The sequence below is a fragment of the Plecotus auritus genome, assembly GCF_963455305.1.
Source record: "Plecotus auritus genome assembly, chromosome: 4".
NCBI lineage: Eukaryota > Metazoa > Chordata > Mammalia > Chiroptera > Vespertilionidae > Plecotus > Plecotus auritus.
The window spans coordinates 61,139,890-61,163,887 of NC_137775.1; the positions used below are offsets into that span (position 1 = coordinate 61,139,890).

The 23,998-nt window shown below is 37.4% G+C and overlaps 1 protein-coding gene across 4 annotated transcripts in view; it reads left to right on the top strand.

Moving 5' to 3' along the window:
- IBTK (inhibitor of Bruton tyrosine kinase) overlaps positions 1-19,878 on the top strand; it is an 82,855-nt gene extending 62,977 nt beyond the window's left edge. For all 4 annotated transcript variants that reach the window (XM_080663517.1, XM_080663519.1, XM_080663518.1 and 1 more), the window contains exons 26-29: positions 2,079-2,228; positions 17,203-17,274; positions 17,686-17,818; positions 18,599-19,878. In XM_080663517.1, coding sequence (XP_080519643.1) covers positions 2,079-2,228; positions 17,203-17,274; positions 17,686-17,818; positions 18,599-18,730 — 487 coding nt within the window. In that variant the 3' untranslated portion in view covers positions 18,731-19,878. The remainder of the gene's footprint in view (positions 1-2,078; positions 2,229-17,202; positions 17,275-17,685; positions 17,819-18,598) is intronic.
- Positions 19,879-23,998: the final 4,120 nt, after the last annotated feature.

The following is a 23,998-nucleotide window of genomic DNA, read 5'->3' on the forward strand; positions in this document are numbered from 1 at the left end:
ATAGTAACTTAATTTGTAATATGTTCACATGATTAACTGATTTCCTTAACATATTAAATTTTTGATGACTTTTTTTTAAAAAGAAAAATATTATGTGAAGCAGTCTGTGTTCATTTAATCTTTATTGAGTAAATAGAAATTTGGTAAATTTTTTTTAGCTAATTTTGTTATGAATGGATGCTTACTTCGTATGTTAATAAAACTAAAGTGTGAATCATCATTATTTTCCTCCCATCTTTGGCACTTAATAAGGAATGTTGTTGTCTTGATTTCTTATTGAAGGGAGTGGTAGTCTAGATGACAAAGTATGAGTTTTGTGGTCATTAAGAATTGTGTTTCGCTCCCAGTTCTGCCTTATCTCTGGTGATTTTACGATCGTTGAGATCACTGAACTTTGGTTGTACTTTATTGTGGTGATGAAAAAATACTTCTCTGTCAGGATTGTTATTGTAAGGATTAAATGAGACGATGCATGTAAAAGTCTTTTGCAAATATGGTTTGATCAGAGGCAGGTACAAATGAGTTATTCAAACAAGATACAGAAATTTAGAAGGCCTTGTTTTTTATAGGGTGCCCCAGATACAGAGTAGGGCAAAAGTAGGTTTATAGTTGTGAGTACGTGAAAGTTTATTCTTGTAGTAACAGTATTTTCCATAAGAATAACTGTAAACCTACTTTTTGCCCTACCCTGTAGTTTATGAACTTAATCTGGATGTGGATTTTATGGTATCTTAAAAGTATGAATTTAACTTTTTTGGGAATTATCCGGTTAGCATTTTGTTTACTTATTAACATGGTCATTTTATTTTCTGAATAAATAAAAATTAAAATTAGAAAGTCAAAATTATGAGCAATAATAATGTAAAAAATTTCCTAGTCTAATGTTATAGGTTCTGAAAATGATGCTAAGGGTACAGTGTAGTTCTAGTGTACAAAATATTAACTAAAAAAAATAGAAAAATAAAAACAAAAGAAAAAAAGACAAAATAATAACTAAAGTTTCTTTTTGAATTAATTTTTCCAAGTCAGACTTTAGGAAGGAAAGAAGATACTAAGCCTATAAACTGATTATATTTATTCATGTCATAACTTCTGTGTTTTCATTTTCTTTTTCTCTTAAAAATAAGTTAGTTTTGTTAAATGTGAAAATTTTGTATGGTAGCAGATTTACGTAGCATTTCTCTGAATCAGGTACTGTTTAAAATACATAAATTAATAGTTGATCCTAAGAACTGTTATGATGGAGATGGTATTAGTATAACTATGTTATTGATGAGGAAACTGAAGCATAGAGGTTAAATAACCTCCCAAGGTCAAAGCTGGTGTATGACAGAGCCAAGATTTGAACTCAGTCTAGCAACAGAGCCTGTGTGCCTAATCCTGCCTGCCACCCTGTAAATCCTTTTGTAAAGGGTTGTAAAGTAAAACACTGATAGGTGGATAAAAAGATTAGGTGGATAAAGATTCTGATACCATAAAAAAATAAGTATGAAATCTTTGGAAGCTAAAATAATCTGTATAGGTAATTTTTAATGTTTTGCCTGTTTTTTTTTATTTAACTAATACTCAAACTATTACACCTATGTTGGGTGTAATTTATTTTATGTTTTAGATCAACTTATATTTTATTTCCTCTATTCTGTCCATGTAAAATTAGGTTTAAATTTTAAATGACGTTTTATTGAAACATATGTACACTTAAAAGTGTATAGATTGATGAGGTTTCACATACTGAACAATCTTACGCAACTATCAATCAGATCAAGAAGTAAAATTATCAGCATTATTTAGCAGAAGTAATGTTTCCTCTGCTGAGTTTAATTATTTAATTTAGTGAGCATAGTTTTTGTTGTTACCTGAGATAGAATTGTAATAGCTATTATTAATATCACTGTTATTCATTCTTATCACATAATTTTGATTAGTTCACCACAGTTAATAGCAAAAAATTCCAACATTGCATTAAAAACTTTAATGTATACAACTATAAAATTTTTGGTCTATGTTCTTACCTGTGCCTTTAAGCAATGAGCTTTTTTAAAAAAATGAATATTTTTAACATCTATTATCTTTTATAGGGGATCTTCTCTACATTCATTTTCATCCAAATCATTCCGGGATTTTATAGTAGAAGAAAAAAAATCTATAACTGGGTATACTGCAGGAGATCATGTAAAAAAAGTTTGTTTTAAAGGAATTGAAAATCCCCAGGCTCCAAAAGTTGCAAGGTAATAAAATAACTTACACATTTTCTACCTTAAAATCTTCTATGGTGGTTTTATGTTTTGAAATAATCTTTAAATATTTATGAGGCAGATTTTTATACATTTGGAATTAACATGTCTATTTTATTAAAGCTTTATTTTGGTATAATTGATTAATAATAAACTGTATATATTTAAAGTACTATATAATTGGAAGTTTTGGCATGTGAATACACCCATTAAACCATTATCACCAACCACGTTGAAGACAGTGACTATAACTCATTTTTCATTCCTCTTTGTAATCCCTTTCTCCCTCCCATGCAATTACTAACCTCTTCTGTCAGTCCAGACTAGCTTGTATGTTCTAGAGTTTTGTGTCGATGGATTCATTCAGTATGTATGTTTTAAAAAATTCATTTTTTACTCAGCATATATTTTGAGATTCATTCAAGTTGCTATGTGTATTAATGGTTTATTACATTGTATTGCTGAGTAGTATTTAATTTATGGATAGAAAACAATCTGTGTCTATTGATGGACATTTGGGTGTTTCCAGTTTTGTTTTGTTTTTTTTGTCTAGCTATTTAAAGTCCTGTATGCTTTTAAAAGATGTTTCAAATTTTAAATGCATACATGTAATCTCTTAAATGTTTGTCTAACTACATTTGAGTGCCACTTGTACACATACACAGATATTTTGTATCTGTTACATACATAATTATAAATGTTTTAAAATAGACCTGTCCTCAGAAAATTATAAGACACTGGAGAAAGGAATCAAACAAGATTAGTAATGGAGGCATATACTGTACTCATGGATAGGAAGAATTAATATCATTAAAATGTTCATACTACCCAAAGCAATCTATACAATCAACACAATTCCTATTAAAATACCAATGGTGTATTTTACAGAACAGGAACAAATAGTTCAAAAATTTGTATGGAAACACAAAAGACCCCAAAAGAAATCTTAAAAGAAGAAAAAAGTGGGAGATATTACACTATCTGATATCAAACTATACTACAATACTATAGTAATAAAAAAGTATGGTGCTAGTATAAAAATAGACACATAGATCAGTGGACCTGAATAGAGAACCCAAAAACGAACCCAGGCCTATACAGTCAGTTAATCTATGATGAAGGAAGCAAGAACATACAATGGGGTAAAAGACAGTCTATTCAGTAAATGGTGTTGGGAATATTGGAAACATACATGCATAAAAGTGAAACTAAACCATCTTCTTACACTCTATCCTATATCCTATATAATAAAAGGCTAATATGCAAATCGACCGAACAGCGGAACGACCGGTCGCTATGATGTGCACTGACCACCAGGGGGCAGACGCTCAACGCAGGAGCCGCCCCCTGGTGGTAAGTGCACTCCCACAGCAGGAGCACTGCTCAGCCAGAAACTGGGCTCACGGCTGGTGAGTGCAGCGGCGGTGGTGGGAGCCTCTCCTGCCTCTGTGGCAGCGCTAAAGATGTCCAACTGATGGCTTAGGCCCACTCCTCGTGGGGAGTGGGCCTAAGCCATCAGGCAGGTGTACCCCGAGGGCTCCTGGACTGCGAGAGGGCACAGGCTGCGCTGAGGGACGGCCCCCTGAGTGCACGAATTTTGTGCTTTGGGCTTCTAGTACAAGAATAAATTCAAAATGGATTAAAGAGTTAAATGGAAAATCTGAAACCATAAAACTAGAAGAAATTATAGGCAGTAATATCTCTGACATTTCTCTTAGCAACATTTTTTTCTAACATATCTTCTTGGGCAAGGGAAAGCAAGAAAAAATAAACAAATGGGACTACATCAGACTAAAAAGGTTTTGCACAGCAAGGGAAACCATCAACAAAACGAAAAGGCAACATATTGAGTGGGAGAAGATATTTTTTTAAAAAAAATAAATCTTTATTCAGATTATTACAATTATTTCTCCTTTTTCCCCCCATAGCTCCCCTCCACCCAGTTCCCACCCCACCTTCTGCCCTTACCTCCCCCCCACTGTCCTCATCCATAGGTGTATGATTTTTGTCCATCTCTTCATGAACCCCCCATACCCTTTTCCCCCTGAGAATTATCAGTCCACTCCCTTTCTATGCCCCTGATTCTATTATATTCACCAGATTATTCTGTTCCTCAGGTTTTTAATTCACTTGATTTTTAGGTTCACTTGTTGATAGATATGTATTTGTTGTTCATAATTTTTCTCTTTACTTCTTTCTTCTTCCTCTTCTTTAAGAATACCTTTCAGCATTTCATATAATACTGGTTTGGTGGTGATGAACTCCTTCAGCTTTTTCTTATCTGTGAAGCTCTTTATCTGCCCTTCAATTCTGAATGATAGCTTTGCTGGGTAGAGTAATCTTGGTTGTAGGTTCTTGCTATTCATCACATTGAAAATTTCTTGCCACTCCCGTCTGGCCTGCATAGTTTCTGTTGAGAAGTCAGCTGACAGTCGTATGGGTGCTCCCTTGTAGGTAACTAACTGTTTTTCTCTTGCTGCTTTTAATATTCTCTCTTTGTCTTTTGCTCTTGGCATTTTAATTATGATGTGTCTTGGTGTGGTCCTCTTTGGATTCCTTTTGTTTGGGGTTCTGTGTGCTTCCTGGACTTATAAGTTTATTTCTTTCACCAGGTGGGGGAAGTTTTTGGTCATTATTTCTTCAAATAGGTTTTCAGTATCTTGCTCTCTCTCTTCTTCTGGCACCCCCATAATTCTGATGTTGGAACGCTTGAAGTTGTCCCAGAGTCTTCTTACACTATCTTCAACTTTTTGGATTTTTTTTTTTGCTTTTTGCTTTTTAGGTTGAGTGTTTTTTGCTTCTTTGTATTTCAATTCTTTGACTTGATTTTTGTGTTCCTCTTGTCTGTTTTTGGGTCTCTGTATAATATTTTTTATTTCAGTCAGTGTATGTTTAATTTCTAGTTGGTCCTTTTTCGTATCTTCGAGGGTCTCGTTATATTTATCGGCCTTTTCTAGGATATTCTTAAAAAGCCTTATAACCGTGGTTTTGAATTCTATATCCAGTCGTTTGTTTTCCTCCATTTCTTTCGTTTGTGATCTGATTCTTTGACGCCGCATTTTCACTGCTTCCCTGAGTTGGTAAGGTAGATTTGTGTGCTAGGTTTCCAATATGGCCCAGTGGGTCTGCCTCCCCAGTTAACCTGAGGTGGACACTCTTGGTGCACCCCTTTGTGGACTGTGTGTACAGCCTTGTTGTAATTAAGTCTTTATTGTTGTTGGTATCACTGGGAAGAATTGACCTCCAGGCCAGTTGGCTGTAAGGATCAGCTTTGTCTACGCTGGGAGAAGTTCGGTGCTGGTGACAGCCTTATGGGATTAGACTTGCCAAATTGCAATAGCCTCTGTGCTCAGCTTGGATGGGGTGGACTCTCAGTCTTGGCTTCCCGTCAGCCTTGCCCTTGCGCGCCTTCAGACCTCTGCCTTCCCGGCTCCCGAGTCTCCGCCCGAGAGTCCAGATTCCCCCCACAAGAGCGTGGGTCCCCAGGGGCTCGCCTGGAACTGGGGTTCAGTGCAGTCAGAACTTGGTTCAGTGCAGTCAGGAGCCTCTGACTCCCTTCCACTAGGGAAAGCCTGTGGCAACCTCTGCAGCCTTTGTGCGCACTGGCACGCGCGTGCTTTCAGTCCTCCACCTTCCCCAGCTCCTGAGTCTCCGCCCGAGAGTCCAGATTCCCCCCACAAGAGCGTGGGTCCCCAGGGGCTCGCCTGGAACTGGGGTTCAGTGCAGTCAGAACTTGGGCCCAGTGCAGTCAGGAGCCTCCGACTCCCTTCCACTAGGGAAAGCCTGTGGCAACCTCCGCAGCCTTTGTGCGCACTGGCACGCACGCGCCTTCAGACTTCTGCCTTTCCCGGCTCCCGAGTCTCCGCCCGAGAGTCCAGACTTCCCCGTAAGAGCATGGGTCCCCAGGGGCTCGCCCGGAACTGGGGTTCAGTGCGGTCGGGGGCTTCCTTCCCCCTTCCGCCAGAGAAAGTCATCCAGGCTCTCAGCCGCCCTTCCTCTCTGCGCGCACAAAGACCCTTTGCCCTACCTCCAATTCTCTGTGAGCTTTTCTCTTTCCTTCTAGTTGTAGAATTTTCATTCAGCCAGCTTTCCTGTGGTTCTGGATGGTGTCCGTTCTGTCTTTTAGTTGTAGTTTTTAAATTGTTGTGCGAGGCAGCAGTTTAGGTGCTTACCTGTGCCGCCATCTTGGTTTCTCTCCGAGAAGATATTTTTTAATGATAGATCTGATAAGGTGTTAATATCCAAAATGTATAAAAAACTCAGATGACACCAGAAAAACAACCCAGTTATAAGTGGGCAGAAGACCTGAGTAGACATTTCTCCAAAGAAAACATACAGATGGCCAATAGACATAAAAGGATGCTCAATATCACTAATCATCAGAAAAATGCAAATCAAAACCACAATAAGATATCACCTCACACCTGTCAGAATAGCTATCATCACTAAATCAACAAATGTGTTGGCAAGAATGTGGAGAAAAGGGAACCCTAGTGCACTGTTGATGGGAATGCAGATTGGTGCAGCCACTATGAAAAACAGTGTGGAGGTTCCTCAAAAAATAAATGGAATTGCCTTATGACCCATCAATTCCACTTCTGGGAATATATCCAGGAAACACTAATTTGAAAGAATATATGCAACCCTATGTTCATTTCAAATGTTATTTATAGTAGCCAAGCTATAGAAGCAATCCAAGTGCCATCAATAGATAAATGGATAAAAAAGCTATGGTACATATAAACAGTGGAATGCTACGTGGCCATAAAAAAGAGTGAAATCAGAGATAGAAAAATACAGTAGGTCCTCGGTTTATGTCGGAGATCTGTTCCTCTGGCGCGACATAACCCGAGGACTGCCTGTACCATATTATTTCACTTATATATGGAATCTAAGAACAAAACAGAAATAGACTTAGATACATAGAGCAGACTGTTGACAGAGGGCAGGGGTTGGGGTGCTGTGTGAAAAAGGTGAAGGGATTATGAAGTACAAATTGGTAGTTATAGAATAGTCATAGAGATGTAAATCACAGTATAGGGAATATAGTTAATGTTATAATAACTGTGTACTGGGCCAGCAGGGGGACCACTCTGTAAAGTACATGATTTTCTAACCACTGTGCTATATATCTGAAACTAATACAAAATAATATTGACTGTAAACTGTAGTAGAAAATTTTAAAAAAGTTATTAAAATATTTCATTAAGTACATCTATTCCAGACAAGTTTTTTTTTAATTAGAAGAATTTTTAAAATTTGGTTATCCTCTGAATATAATATATAGTATTTTTTGTATAAGAAAAACTTAAGAATATCACTGGTTTTGTAAGATGTATAATGACTGATATCCTGTAGACCATCTTTTCAAAATGTAACTTCTTTATTTGCCTACTGTGAGACACAGAAATCTGCCTCTATTAGTATTCATCTTACCTTCCTTTTTTGTTTTGCAGTAGAAGAGTTATCCTTTCCATCTAAGGCTAATACTTATACCTTAGCTTGTATCTTAACCCCTTTACACTTCAAAATTCTTCAACCATGAATTAAGCCTCTCTTTTCTTGTGGATATTCAGCCTTTTCCCTTTAAGTAGATTCTTCCCATCTGGTTTTGAATAAGCTCAGGACTCTCATGTGGTCTGAGTAAGGTAATCAGTTCCTCGTTCAACCCCCACACTTTCTTCTGGCACTTGTCCTATCATTACCAATCCCCTACTCCAGTGGTCAGCAAACTCATTAGTCAACAGAGCCAAATATCAACAGAACAATGATTGAAATTTCTTTTGAGAGCCAAATTTTTTAAACTTAAACAACTTCTAATGCCACTTCTTCAAAATAGACTCGCCCAGGCCGTGGTATTTTGTGGAAGAGCCACACTCAAGGGGCCAAAGAGCCACATGTGGCTCGCGAGCCGCAGTTTGCCGACCACTGCCCTACTCCCTTCACAGCCAGATTTATCCAAAGAGCTGTCAGCTCCCACTCACTTCATAATATATTCTGGCTTCCAGTCCCATTACTAAAACAATTCAGGCTAAATCAGTGACCTCCATATTGCCAACACCATAGACTTTAATGTGACTCATTGTACTTCAAGTTCAATTACAGGTCATTTTCTCATATCACTTTACTAGAGGCCTGGTGCATGGATTTGTGCACTGGTGGGGTCCCTCAGCCTGGCCTGCGGACATCCCCAAGGGGTCCCAGATTGCAAGAGGGTGCAGGCCGAGGGACCCCACTGGTGCACGATCAGGGCTGGGGAGGGACCAGGGGAAGGCTCCAGGGCATGTCCAGCTCATCTCGCCCAGTCCCCATTGGCTGGACCCCAGCAGCAAGCTAACCTGCCAATCGGAGTGCCTGTCCCCTGGTGGTCAGTGCGCGTCATAGCAACTGTCGAAAGGTTGAACAAACGATATTAGGCTTTAATTATTATAGGCTATGCTTTCTATACCATCTATTTCATGAGATTCTATGCTCAGTTATCAGCTACTCAAAATTTATATTGCTGCCCACATCTATCATCTGAGCTTTAGACTTAGTTATCCAACTGCCTTCTTGATATCTCTATCCCATTTGGATGTTCAGAAACACCTTAAACTATATGTTCAAACTTAATATTTTCCTCATACCTCTCTCATAAAACCAAAATCAAACAAATATATAGAGAAAACATTAAACAGCCTATTTTTCTTCCTTGATAAATGGCATTGACATGTTCATCTTCCTCACCAATGTCCAGTGTGTCATCAGGACATGCCATTTTTATCTCTTAAACTAGAGGCCCGGTGCATGAAATTCATGCACTGGGGTTGGGGGTGGGTGGTGGTGTCCCTCAGCCCAGCCTGCACCCTCCAATCTGGGATCCCTCGGGGGATGTCTAACTGCCTGTTTAGCCCCAATCACAGGGTCGGGGCTAAACCGGCAGTCGGACATCCCTTTCACAATCTGGGACTGCTGGCTCCCAACTGCTCACCTGCCCGCCTGCCTGATCACCCCCTAACCACTCCCCTCTTGGCCCGGTAACCCCCAACTGCCCTCCCCTGCAGGCCTGTTCCCCCCACAACTGCCCTCCCCTGCAGGCCTGGTTGCCCCTAACTGCCCTCCCCTGCAGGCCTGGTTGCCCCTAACTGCCCTCCCCTGCAGCCCAGTTGCCCCCAACTGCCCTCCGCTGCAGACCCATTCCCCCCCAACTGCCCTCCCCTGCAGACCCAGTCCCCCACAACTACCCTTCCCTGCCGGCCATTTTGTGGCGGCCATCTTGTGTGAGGGTGTGAGGGTCAATTTACATATTACCTATTTATTATATAGGATATTTCTCAAATTCATTTACTAAACTTTCTATCTACTGCTATCACCCCCATTCAGACTTGTTATCTTTCACCTGGTCACCTGAGTAAGCCTACTAACTGGTCCTGCCATAGCCTTTCTTCCTTTCCTTCAATATATTGAGCCAGTATGTTCTCTTTAAAATGCAGATTTGACTGCTCTTAGGATAACAGCTAGAATTCTAATATGGTCTTCAAGGCCTTCCTAGCCTGGCTCCTGCCAACCTCTTTAGCTTTATCTTTTAACATGATCTCTGTATTCTAGCCATCTTGGCCTTTTCTTAGTTTCTCAAATGCCATTTCTTTCTCTTTTTTTTTTTTTTTAAATACAATTTTATTTCAGAGAGGAAGGGAGAGGGAGAGAATCATTGATGGGCTGCCTCCTACATGCCCCACACAGGATCGATCCCGCAACCCCAGCATGTGCCCTGACTGGGAATCGAACCATCACCTCTTGTTTCATAGGTCGACGCTCAACCACTGAGCCATGTAGGCTGGGCCATTTCCTTCTTTCTACCTACCTACCCCTTGACTCGTCGACTCTGACTTTCTTTCAGTCTCTATTCAGTCATATTCTTTGGAAAAGTCTGACTTCCCTTTTTGGGTTAGGTTCCTCTTATGTATGTCCTCCGTGCACTTCTCATTCATCACACTTCTCAGTAGGATTCTTTGTTTAATGTTTTCTGCTACAAGTATTTAATGTCTGTATATTCAAGTCCATAGTTCAGTGACAGCAAGGAAGATTGATCTCTTTGCTCATCACCAATATTTAGAATGTTTCCTAGCATTTAGTAGGTGCTCAGTGAGCATTTTTGAATGACAGGATAAATAAATGAAATAAAATTATACCTCTGCCTCAAGTAACGTTTGTAATATAGCAAGTGATATTGTATTCCTTAGATGATAAAGTATGAAGTTCATTTTTAAATATTTTAAATATTGTAACTATACATTAAAATTTCTTATTTTCTTTGGATAAATGTTTTTAAAATGTGCTTTGATTGATTTTAGAGAGAGAGAGAGAGAGAGAGAGGAATGTCAAAAATCCATTGGTTGCCTCCTGTATGTACCCCCATCGGGGATTGAACCTGGATTTGTGCTCTGACTTGGAACCGAATTCACAACCTTTTGGTGCACGGGACAATGCTCAACCAACCGAGCCACATCAGCCATGGCAGGGATACATATTTTTATTTTTATGGAACTCTAAAATTTTAAGGACATGTGGTTTCATAGTTGATCACTAGAGTGTGCTATAACATCAGGGCTCTTAATTGTGAATGGTGTTATGTGCTATTGTACTATTTTGGAAATTTTAGTTAAAGGAGTATATGATAGTATTATGCCATCCATACGTTGGGTAGAAGTGGAAATTGATGTTTTAAATAGCTATGTGTTACCATCTGATCACTGGGAAAGAAAACAGCTTGAGTTTTCAATTTTAATTTAACCATAGGTCATAATGTAATCATAAGTTCATAAGTGAGTTTTTTAAAGGAAATGATAAACCATAACAGATAAAATAAAATATTTATTAATTCACTAAATTATGGGACACCTGATATATGGACAAAATTCTGCTGGCCTCTCGGTTATATGTAAAATTATAATACACAGGCCTAGCCTTAAATGTGTTTAAAATATATTTAGTAAGTCTAAATGTGCACACACGGAGGTTAAATGACAGAACAAGAATGGAATTGCTGTACAGTTTAATAATAGTATTAAATATGTCATAGAGTAATATCTAAGTCCCAGATGAGTGGTTCAGAGAAGGAAAAAAATGACTGGGCCACAGTTGTATTATTTCATAAATACTTTTATGTATTCAATCCCAAATATTTGATCATTATCTTTACGGCCATATAAGTAATAATAGAAAAAATATTGATACATTTCATTGCCACAAGTTTTTTAACATAATATGGAATTTTTAAAAGAAGAGAGAAGGGACAGTGTAAACAGAGGAAATGGTGGAAATTAAATCAAGAAGACGGGAATCCTTATGGGCCTTGAGGGAATGGGGCGGGGTCAGGGGGAGCAGAGATTAGGGGACTTATCTCAAGAAATTCTACCAATTGTTAAAAATGTGATTCCCCCCTCTCCCCACCTCAAGGCCAGGGAAATCCAAGAATGGCAATGTTATTTGGGGATGTAAAAATGTAGTAAAGAGAGATTTATGCCATTTCTATTTGTTTATTATTATGTGTTTTTTTCATTTTAAAATGTTTTCTTTCATTTTCCTTTCACTTAAATACCTCCTTGTGTAATTCTGAGCAGAACATGTGATCTTGTGTTTCTAATTAGTAAGAAAAACTACTTATGAGACAAGAATTGTTATATCAGCTCTAATCTTATTTGTAGTTAAGCTAGTACAAAATTCTTTTTAAAAAGTGAACTGTATGAGAAAAGTAATTTGGTTTTTTCTTAAAGTCTAAATTCAGCAAGATTAATGGTTTTAAGTTTGAACAAATATTTGTAAGATTTTGCTGGAAAGTTATGTTGTATTTCTCTTCAGAAGACTAAATTTTATACAAATTGTTTATTGGAACAATGTGTTGCAAATACCTTAAGCTTAATAATGCTATATTATCTGAAATTTTAGAATTATTTTTATACTTGCTTAATCATATTTCTATTTTTTATTTAACACTTTCACTTCATTCTAAGATGAAATGTTTCCTGGTCACCATGGCTCAGTGTTTGAGTGTGGTCTTATGAACCAGGAAGTCAAGGTTTGATTCCGGTCAGGGCACATGCCCGGGTTGCAGGCTCAATCCCCAGCATGGGGCAGACAGGAGGCATCCAATCAATGGATCAATGCTTCTTTCTCATCATTGATGTTTCTGTCTCCTTCCTTCTCTGAAATCAATAAAAATATATATTTTTAAAAAAAGATGAAATGTCGATAGACATAAAGTTGTTTGGATAATTTTATAATTAATGAGATTATCCACTAAAAAATTATTAGAAAGAATTCTGGGATTATAATTTTATGAAACAGATATGAGTTTAGTCTAACGCTTACAATAGGCTTCTGTGAACTTTCCTGAACCTCAGCTTCATATCTATACTAATAAAAAGGTAATATGCTAATTAGACCAGATAGACCAGACGTCTTCTGGACAAAGCCACAGTGGCAGGGGTGAGGCAGAGGCAGTTAGGGGTGATCAGGCCAGCAGGGGGAGCAGTTAGGGGCAATCAGGCCAGCAGGCAGAGGCGGTTAGGGGCATCAGGCAGGCAGGCAGAGTGGTTAGGGGCGATCAGGCAGGCAGGTGAGCAGTTAAGAGCCAGTGGTCCTGGATTGCGAGAGGGATGTCCCACAGGGATCGGTCCTAAACCGGCAGTCGGACATCCCCCGAGGGGTCCTGGATTGAAGAGTGTGCAGGCCGGGCTGAGAGACCCCCCCCCACACACACGAATTTCGTGCACCGGGCCTCTAGTATGAAATAAAAACAGTAATGCCTATCCTGTAAGTTTAGTATAAGACTTACTAATGTATATGACAGGACTTTATAAATTACAAAATGTTTCATAGATAATTGTTATATTTAAGCTCTGATTGCTTAACTTTGATTTAACAAGGCCTACATAAGATACTTTAGTCCTAATATTCAATTCTGTTAGCCAGTGACATACCATTTTCTAAGAGAGCTTGTAGCCGCATCTTCTTAACAATTAAATAATAATTGGTTCTATATTATTATTTTTGCCATTTCTTTGAAAGTTTCAAAACACTTTAGCTGATCTCTAGACACCAGGATGATTTCTGATCACCATTAAGTCACTATGTTAGGTCTGTTATCTCCAGCTTTAGACTGACTTTTAGGTCCTTTCACGGAACTTGAGGGAATTTGCATTTAGTCTTTAAGGTAGTTAGTTATCTATTCCATCAGAATGTAGAATTTTAAAATTTATTTTACAGCCATTTTAATCTAGATTTTCATCATCTCATGTTTATCCCAACAGCTTTCTAGGTCATATTTTTGGCTTTTTTTTTTCTTCTGTTTTTTTTTTCATCCTAGAGACTTTGGATATCATAGGTCAGGTATCCAGTAGATATCAAATCATAGAACATCATTAAAACTAAGAACCCTGTAACTATACCTATTTGTACTTCATCACCTACATCTGGAAGAAAGAAGTTACCAGTAATCCAAAGGAATAAGTTACTTTAAAACACACACACACACAAAACCCTCTGGTTTTAAATATACATTATATATACACACACACACACACACACACACACACACATATATACACATGTGGTTTTTTTTATTGATTTCAGAGGAAGGGAGAAATATCAATGATGAGAGAGAATCATTGATCAGCTGCCTTCTGCACGCCCCCTACCAGGGATTGAGCCTGGCTATGTGCCCTGACTTGAGAATCCAACCATGACCTCCTAGTTCATAGGTCAACACTCAAACACTGAGCTCACTGACTAGGCCCTCTGCTTTTACCACGGTCTTTTGTTTTGTTTTGTTTTGTTTTTAAATATATTTTATTGATTTTTTACAGAGAGGAAGGGAGAGGGATAGAGAGCCAGAAACATCAATGAGAGAGAAACATCGATTAGCTGCCTCCTGCACGCCCCCCACTAGGGATTTGCCCGTAACCAAGGCACATGCCCTTGACCAGAACCGAACCTGGGACCCTTCAGTCCGCAGGCCGACGCTCTAGCCACTGAGCCAAACCAGCTAGGGCTTTTATCACGGTCTTAAAAATCTTTTGGCTTTCTGCTTCAGTAATTTATTCTGTAATTACTTTTTCATAAACAGCTAAGTTCCAAGTGTTAGACATTGATATACAAAGATGAGTGAGACACAGTCCTATATCTTAAGAGACTAGTCTAGTAGTAAAACAGAGTATCTTATCTAATAAAGAGGGAATATGGTAATTGACCCTCATGCCGTCGCAAAAATGGCGGTGCCCACAGCCAATAAGGAGGGAATATGCTAATTGACTGCCCCACCCTCAAAGATGGCGGCACCCACAGCCACAAGATGGTGGTGCCTAGTCCCCTCAGCCACGCCAGGGTGGCAGGCGCGTGGCAAGGCCGAGCGGGCCTGCCTCCGGAGTCCCCAAGTCCCCGCAGCCCCCCAGGGCTGGCCCGAGGTGCAGGCAAGCCTCGGATGGCAGCTGCCCAGCCACCCATTGCTGCCTGAGGCTCAGGTAACCAGGACCAGCCGAGGCTTGCGCTGCCGGCAGTGGCAGCAGCAGAGGTGTGATGGGGGTGTCACCTTTCCCTGATTGCCGGGTCACCTCCCGCCCCTGAGGGCTCCCAGACTGGCAGGCTGGGCTGAGGGACCCCCCCTCCAGTGCATGAATTTTCATGCACCGGCCTCTAGTAAACAATAATAATACAGCATGTGAGGCTCTGTAAGAGTAATTTTGTTGTAGGAGCCGAGAGGAGGTGATTTTTGAGCCAGTCCTTAAAGAATGAGAAGATATTAGTCGTGGAATGTATTCTAGACCAGTGGTCAGCAAACTCATTAGTCAACAGAGCCAAATATCAACAGTACAACAATTGAAATTTCTTTTGAGAGCCAAATTTTTTAAACTTAAACTTGTTCTAACACCACTTCTTCAAAATAGACTCACCCAGGCCGTGGTATTTTGTGGAAGAGCCACACTCAAGGGGCCAAAGAGCTGTATGTGGCTCGCAAGCCTTAGTTTGCCAACCACGGTTCTAGACTAAGGGGAATACTAGAAATAATGATAGCTTTGTGATAATAGAACACACTGTACTCTGAAAAAGGCCTGGATTTGAGTTTGGTCTCTGCCACTTACCCAATTTGTGAATCAGGCAAATTATATAATGCTCTGAGTCTTAGTTTCCTCATCAGTATAAGGGAAATAATACATGCTTTCTTCCCAGAGTATTGCAAAGATTAAATAAGTATACGGAAATATTCTCAGTAGCTTTGCCCACACATAAGGTCTAAACATTCTAGCTTACAGTGCATTTTGCATTCTGGCCCCTCTGCCTCATTTTAACTTTATTTCCCTTTTAATCTCTTCCATACTCTTCTGTTTACTTAAAGCCACCAAAATCTTTTAACTGTCCATGTATTTGTATGACCAAAACCTTATCTTTATGTCACTCTCCTCAGTTTTAATGTCATTTCCTCAGTGAAGCCAATAGCATATGTCCTCTTCCCTATTAATTTCATCTGTGAATCCATAGTTCTTTGTACATATTGGTATAGATATCAATTATAGTATTCTCATGTTTTATCATTGCTGAAATACATTTAAAAATTTCCCTACCAAAGTTCTTTCGGAGTTTTAATCATCTTGATTTTCAGCACCATAGTGCTGCCCCACACCCAGATGTGCATAAATGAATCAGGAAGTTAATATTCCAGGCCCTCAGACTTGGTTGTTAAACCTGTCTAGGTCTATGTTTGCTCATTGCTGAAAGAGGGCACTTGATTAATCTAGATAATCTCTAGGTACCTTTCTCACTCTAAAATTCCATAATTAGCCCATCTCTTTGGTACTTTTGTTAATTTTCCCCCATACAGGAATGCTTCCTACTCTCCTCATCTCACACCCCTTTCTGCTCTGGGCCTTCTCAAATGACCAAATCTTTTTTATATAGGTCCTTCTGGTCTCTACATCTCAGTTTGTTAGACACTGTCTTAAATTATTTTCTGTTGTATTATATGTCATTTTATATGTTGTTTTTTCATGAAAGTAGAGATCATATCGTATATTTCTTTCCTATCTGCAGTCCCTAGCTTGTCAAAACATTTACTATATTTTAGCCACTCACAAAATTTAGATTATACACTGAGTGGCCAGATTATTATGATCTCTGAATGCATAATAATCTGGCCACTCAATGTATATCCTATCTAATAAAAGGCTAATAATGCAAATTGTCTCCTCTACCAGGAGTTCAACCAGCATGTAGGCCGGCCAACTGCCCATGGCCAGGCTGGCTGGACCCCACTCATGCAAGAATTCATGCACCGGGCCTCTAATATTTACACACACACACACACACACACACACACACAACACACACACTGAGTGGCCAGATTATTATACATTTTGAGATCATAATAATCTGGCCACTCAGTGTATATTAGTCGCTCACAAAATTTAGAAGCTAATTATCTTGTTTTTATATACAAGTAAGTGCTCTTTTAATGTCATTGATAGGTTCTTCAACTTTAAGAGATAAGAGGTATAATGAAACTAATTTCACCCTAGGCTAATTGATAAAAATATGAGTTAAATTCCTACTGTATCTCATCAACATTATAACTAAACGATGTTTGGAACGTAGTGCAAATTTGTCACTTTTTAGTCAAAATATTAATGTAAAACATTCTTCACAAAGTTGTCTGTATTTCTTAATGTATGTTTGATTACAATAAATGGCTCCATGAATATAAAAAGAAACAAACGGACCATTTCTTGCAAAATCTTCTCTTATGGTATATTATATACAAGATTTTATAAGTACATATAGATTTTTTTTTTCTTATAATTTTAAAGGTAAGTCTAACTGCACACATTAATCTGTCCCTGGTTTGGGATTGCAGTCTCCCTCTGGATTCCTGTTCATATGCAGTGTTACTGATGTGTAACTAGAAGCTTTAGTCTTCCGTTTGGCATTTGTTTTGCAGATGCTCTACTCATGGCACCCCAGGACCAGAAAGCAACCATATTTCAGATGTACCCCTTCTGGAAAGTCACAAGTAAGGTTAATTGATTTGCTTTGGGACCTCCAAAGATAGGCCATTGCTTAGCACTGAAAGAGAATATTAAGATATTGGGAATAGTATGATATTGAATAGAATGTATTCTCTGAGTACAATGTGCTACACAGTTTGAGTTACCTTTCTGTTGTTATATTGCTTCTGCCCCATCCCACTTTTTGGAGTTTTCCAAAGTTTTCTCTACAGCACTAATCCAAATAAAATATTAGTTCTCCTTTTTTTCTGTTTCTCACCTCATCATTCTATTAACTGAATGCAAAAGTTCCCAGGTCCCTTATGTTGTAGGTCACTGGGAAAAAAATGTAACACTGTTAAAGAGTATTTCAGAGGAGGTACTGTGTGCAGAACTTTGGGAAGATGAATGAAAACTCATTATTATTATTCTTTCAGTCCCTGGTTATCTTCTTCACTGACTGTTCCTCCTGTGGTAGCCCCAGTCACTTTCGCATCTATTGTAGAAGAGGAACTACAACAGGAAGCAGCACTTATCAGAAGTCGAGAAAAACCCTTGGCTTTAATTCAGGTAAAGAATATGCCTAAATGGGTTTAATTTAGGGAAGTTCTACACTACATTTTATCCTTAGATCTTAAAAAATTATGTTTGTTTGCTTTGTGTAGGTGCATATGTTTGTCAGATTAAAATGCAAATGCAATATAAAAGTAAACAGATTCAGCTAAGTATTGACGTATTCAGGATAACTAATTTAGAACTAATAAATTGTGATAGTGCTAATATATTTAGCACTGGTGATTCTTTGAACTGTTTTAAGAGTGACCTGTAGAGAATTTGGCATTATATAGCATATTACACCTGCCTTGGAAGTTCAGTAAGAATCATTGAGTTCTTGAAGCAACACACACCAATTCTGGTTTACTTAAGGAAAAGAAAATTTATTTGAAGGGTATTAAGATTCCACAAACTTAAGCTGAAAGACCGAAGAGCCATGCTTGGAAACAAAGACCCACAGTAGCCCTAGAGACCTGAGAAGCAAAAGTTCAAAGACCTGTACAATAACAGAAATTATCTCACAATGAGTGGATTTTAACAACTATTTTCAGTTTCTGTTTTCTTCTACTCAAGATTAAAATTCAAGGAAAGGTGGGTACTGATTATCCTTGCTGAGGCCTCAAGCCTTCTTCTTGCCAAGAGGATAGTAGGGTGCCTAATTTTAATTCCACTATGTTGTATTCCCAGATGGTGGTAGTTCCACAGAAGGAAAATGGAATGCTAACATCCTCCTCCTCAGTTGGCAATTAAAAGACTAAAACAAATCCTTTTTTTTTTTTTCTTCCCTCCTTTCAGATTGAGGAGCATGCAATACAAGATTTATTGGTTTACTATGAGGCATTTGGCAATCCTGATGAGTTTGTCATTGTTGAAAGGACACCGCAGGGACCACTGGCAGTACCTATGTGGAATAAGCATGGATGCTAGTTTGCTGTGGAATTGAGATGCATTTTTCATAAATTGTGATTGTTATACAGAAAAGCTGTGGAATAGAGTTTTCACAAATTTGGTAACAAGATCATTCTAGATAGAGTAAGAAAGATCTCATTTCTATACTGCAGTTTAAGCTTATAATATTTGAGTGATTAAAAAGTTCCTTAGACTCGCAATTTTAGTAATTTTCTTTAAAAGTGTGTCAGAGGAACAACTAGATTAAGTTTAAATAGAATAATTTCTTCTGAATAAGTCTAAAAAGGAAAATGTGAGTGAGTGAAGTGTAAAATTTGAGTGATGCTTTAAAAATAACTTCCCATTTGAAAACTTGGGACAGTTTAGAAGATTTTTGCCAAATAGCTGTTGTCACTTCTTTTTTGCTATAATATTGACTATCTTAAAGTAGGAGTATTAGACATTACTTTTTTGCTCCATTAATGGCCAAAATTTTGTGTTTACTATAGTAATTTTCCATTCTTGTGTTTTTTTGTTCATCAAGCTATGAACATTCTAGTATGTTTAAAGTTTGAACTGCTCAAATGCCATATTATTTCAGCTTGGATAGCATATTCTCCATTTGCATTAAACTGTGCAGTACAGTGGAAAGGAAATAGGAACACTACTGAACAGCTTAATCTCAGATAATAGTTCCTCAATAAGATTTGGAGTCATTGTGGGTTGTTTCTTCATGGGAGGGGAGACCTTATAAAAGCCTAATTGTGAGAGAATCAGTTTTCCAAAGTGTTAAAATTTTCTGAAATCAATGCTTAATTATACATTAAAAGAATTAAATAATTTAGAAGATGATGGGTTTACAATTGCCTTTACAATATTATGTTATCAGAAATTCTCTGAGCCTGGATTATATGAAGACATACACATTGTTTTCTTTACAGTGTGCTATTTGTTTTTGAGTGGTTACAATTTTAGAAAATGTTAAGTCTGTGCTCCAGTACCTAGACAGATAGGGAAGGCTAATGTTCTAGTTTCTGGAACATGAGTCTAGGGGAACATGCAAGAAATTCACTGCTGTAATTCAGATGATGGAAGAATGGCTGAAACTAACTCAGTACTTATTTAGCTCTATCTGAAAGAAGCAAACTTGTAAGCAAATGTGCAATAAAAATTAATCTTGATCACTGCTAATGTGTGTTTGATATTTTGTACTATGTTGGCATCTATTATAGGAGGAATTACTGTTATTATAGTCAGTATTTGTTTTAAGTGAATGCTGTATCCATTCCTTGACTTCTTAAAAAAGGTCAGTTTCCCTAAAATGCACCTGTGAAAAAGTTTTATGTGTTTGAGTAAATTGAGATGAATGTTTTATTGATGTTGCAGTAAAGAGGCCTTCTGAGTAATTTATTTGAAACTTTGATTCTCACATGTACGTTGACATCTTTAATACATAACAATGCTATGGATTTCTATGTGCGCTTCATGCTGCCTGGGCACCACTGGGCCTTGGTTGGATGAGATCTGAAGGAGGGACAAGGGCTGATCCAACCTGTGGGGCTTCAGGCCTCAACAAACCCCAGTCAGCAGTTGCATTTTATGGCCTGTTTTATACTGTAGGGTATCCTATTAAATTTCATTGAAAAAAAGTTATTTTGCTCGTGAAATGAAAGATAAGCACTGCTAGAAACTATAATTCATAAGCTGTTCCATGAAGATAGCACCTAATACATTGCCACCAAAAGGCCCAGGAAACTGATGTGTTTTTTCCCTATGACATTCAGCCTGCAATTATTAGTTCATCTTTAATCTCATGACTTCAAGAAAGACTTTAATAGAATTGAAGAAATTCTAGCAAAAGGCAACTTAAAGGATCAGTGGAATAGACAGGATTGGTTTTTAAGATGAAGCAAAACAAACATGGAACTATTTAGCCTGGAATGGGGATGGGTAGGTAGGGGATTGGGGGAAGGAAGTAGGTGTCAGAGTAGGATATGCTTAAAATTTGCAAAATCAAGAAGTCTACCAGTTAGATAAACTCAAATTTGTTGGCAGAATACAAGATTCAGGCCTCTTAAAATTCTACAGAGGTGGCTTTCACAATAAATTTAACGACAGTCTTAGTTTACCTAGGAGCAATAACAGACGCAGTTAATTGGGAAAGGTATTGCTGGGTAATAATCTGGGTTGGTTCTGTAGCTCTTGGAGGCTGGGGGATATATGTGTGTTCATGATAAGGGGTTGATAGCTGTTTCATAAAAATTTTAAATCTGAAAAAGCCTTACAGATTATCTTTGCACATTCCCCTTTATTTTATAAATTGAGGAATGTGAACTCCAGAGAAAGTAAGGAGAACGAGGTTTTCTGTCTTTTGTCTGGTTCCCCTACAACTACACCAGACTGCCACTAAGAAAATATTTTAAAAAGCACTCAGTAAAAATAATGTAACCCAGAAGCTTCCAGAATTTGTGGTATAAGCGATTGTTTTCAGAAGAAACTAAAACAGTCCTCCAACAAGGAATTGGGGACAAGTGATCCAAGAAACCAAAACAGCCTGGTCTTTCCTACACATATGACCATCAACTGTATCTCAGCCTTTTTATATTTCATTTTCATCTATGTCTGTACTTGGCGGCTTGGCTGACATTTTGTGTGTCAAAACATAATTATTTTTAATTTCCTTATCTCTTAATCTGTTATTCTCCCAAATCATTCAGGCTGAACTTTTATTTTGTGTCCTTCCCCATTTTGCCCCTAAAATTTTATCAGTTCTTCCTCTGAGTTATCTTTTATTTAATCTTTACCATTTCATTTTTATTACTACTGTGTTTAATGTCTTAATTCTTTTCAGAAGTTCTCAAACTTTTTGGTCTCAGGACCCCTTTATATGGATAAAAATTATTGAGGACCCCAAGTAACTTTTATATATATGGGTAACATCTTTCCAAATTTAATGTATTCAAAATTAGAACAAACTTTGCCCAGCTGGTGTGGCTCAGTGTTTGAAGTCATGATTCGATTGTAGGTTAGGGCACATGCCTGGGTTGTGGGCTCCATCCCCATAGGGGGCATGTAGGATGCAGCTGATCAATGATTCTCTCATCATTAATATTTCTCTCTCCTCCCTTCCTCTCTCTCAAAAATAAAATGAGAACTTTTAAAAAATTTAATTCATATAAAAATCATAAACCATTATATGTTAATGTAAATAACATTTTAATGAAACTATTTTACAAAACAATAGCAAGAAGAATGAGATTGGTTTATGTTTTTACTCATTACTTCAGGTTTGGGTCTTTACTGCCTGGTTTAATAGAGGACTCAGATTCTCATATCTGCCTCTGCATTCACTGTCTTATGATATCAGATGTCATGTAGCATCTGGAAACTTGAACAACTGAAAAGGCAAATAACATGTTATGAAGATAGTTTTGATCTCACCAACACATGAAAGGTTGAGAAAGTGGTTGAGAACCATTGCATTCTCAACCAGCTCTGAAAATTTAAATTACTCCTCTACACTTTAAGTAAGTTCCTATCTTCAGCGTGGCCTCAAGTGCCTTCCCCCCCCCCCTAAATCGATACATGTAGTGGCAGTGTCAAACCTGACCTTATGTTTCTCCCTTTAGATACACTTCAAGCTTTGCTCATGCAAATCTCTACCTAAATTTTTCTTTCTCTTCACCTATTGAAATTTTACCTATTCATGATTAAGGCAACCCAAACTATATTTCCTTTATAAAGTTTTTCTTGTCTTTTTCTTCTCATGTACCCTCAAAAATAAAATAAAAACAGTTAAATATATAGGTCAGTTAGGTTATTTCCTCAAACACTTTATACCTTTTAGGGTACTTGTCATATTCTGCCATTTTTATTTTTTCTATTAATCTTCATCTTCTACTAAATTAGTTACATTTTTAAGGCATGGACTAGTCATTCTTTTATTTCTTGTGTGTATTTAAATCTAAAAATCTTGAACCATAAGTGGCCAAGACAAAAATATCCACTCAGTACTTTACCAATAGGTCAAGAAGTGGACCCTTAACAGCACTGCAGAAAGAGAAGAGGGTCTTGATTTGGTTTACTACTTACTATTTCATTAAGGATTTTTACTATAATTCATGAGGGATATTGGTCTGTGGTTTTCTTTTGCTGTCTTTTCCTGGCTTTGGAATCAGCTTAATAATGACCTCATAGAATGAGTTGAGAAATATTCCAATCTCTTTTCTGGAAGTATTTATAAATGATTGGTATTATTTCTTACTTAAATGTTTGATAGAATTAACCAGTGAAGCAGTCTGGGTATGGGTTTTTTTCTCCCCAATTACAATAGACATACAATATTATATGTTTCAGTGTACAACATAGTAATTAGTTATATAACTTTATGAGGTGATCACTCCAATAAGTCTATACCCATCTGACCTGTATGGGCTTTTCTTTATGGAAAGATTTGTAATTATTCAATTTATTTATATTTCTTTACATGTTACAGGTCTATCGAGTTTTCTATATTTTTCAGTCAGTTTCAATAATTTCTATCTCTAAGAATTTTTTCAATTTATCTAAATTGTCTATTTTGTTGGCATAAAGTTGTTCATAGTGTTTTTATCTAATCCTTTTAATTTCTGTGAGGTTGGTATTGAGGTCCCCACTTTCACTTTTGATTTTGGTAATCTCTGTTTTCTCTCCCTTCCCCTTGATCTTATCAATTTTGTTTTCCTGCTTTCTTTTTCATTGGTTTTGATCTTGACCTTTATTATTTTCTTTTCTTCTGCTTGTTTTCGCTTTCATTTGCAGTTTTAACTTCTAAGCTCTGCAAGTGTATTTTATAGTAATTAAAAAATTTTTAAATTAACTATAAGCTCAAAAATTTAGTAAGTAGATAGATGGCTTTATAGAAGAGAGAACCAAACATAATTTTTGCTTAGTATATTGATTTAGCTTGTTTTAATATTAAAATCTGAGACAGTATAAAATAAGTACCCTGAACTTGGTTAACACGTGAAAGCTCCAATTATTAAGCCGTGTTTCCTTCATAAAATCAGACCCAGTTTAAGAAAATGTATAAGAATAAAGTCTCTATCTTCACTCTACACTATAACTGTCAGATATTTTAAGGCAAAATCTGGTGGAGTGTTAACAAGCATTTAATTTATTTACATATATTAAATTTTGTTTCATAGCCCTGAAAATAAGTACTTTTTAGACTTGTTAAAATAAAAGTAAACTTTTGAATCCTATAATTATGTATGATATGAAGAGACAAGTAAATTGTGTATTCTGGTATTACCAATATATACCATA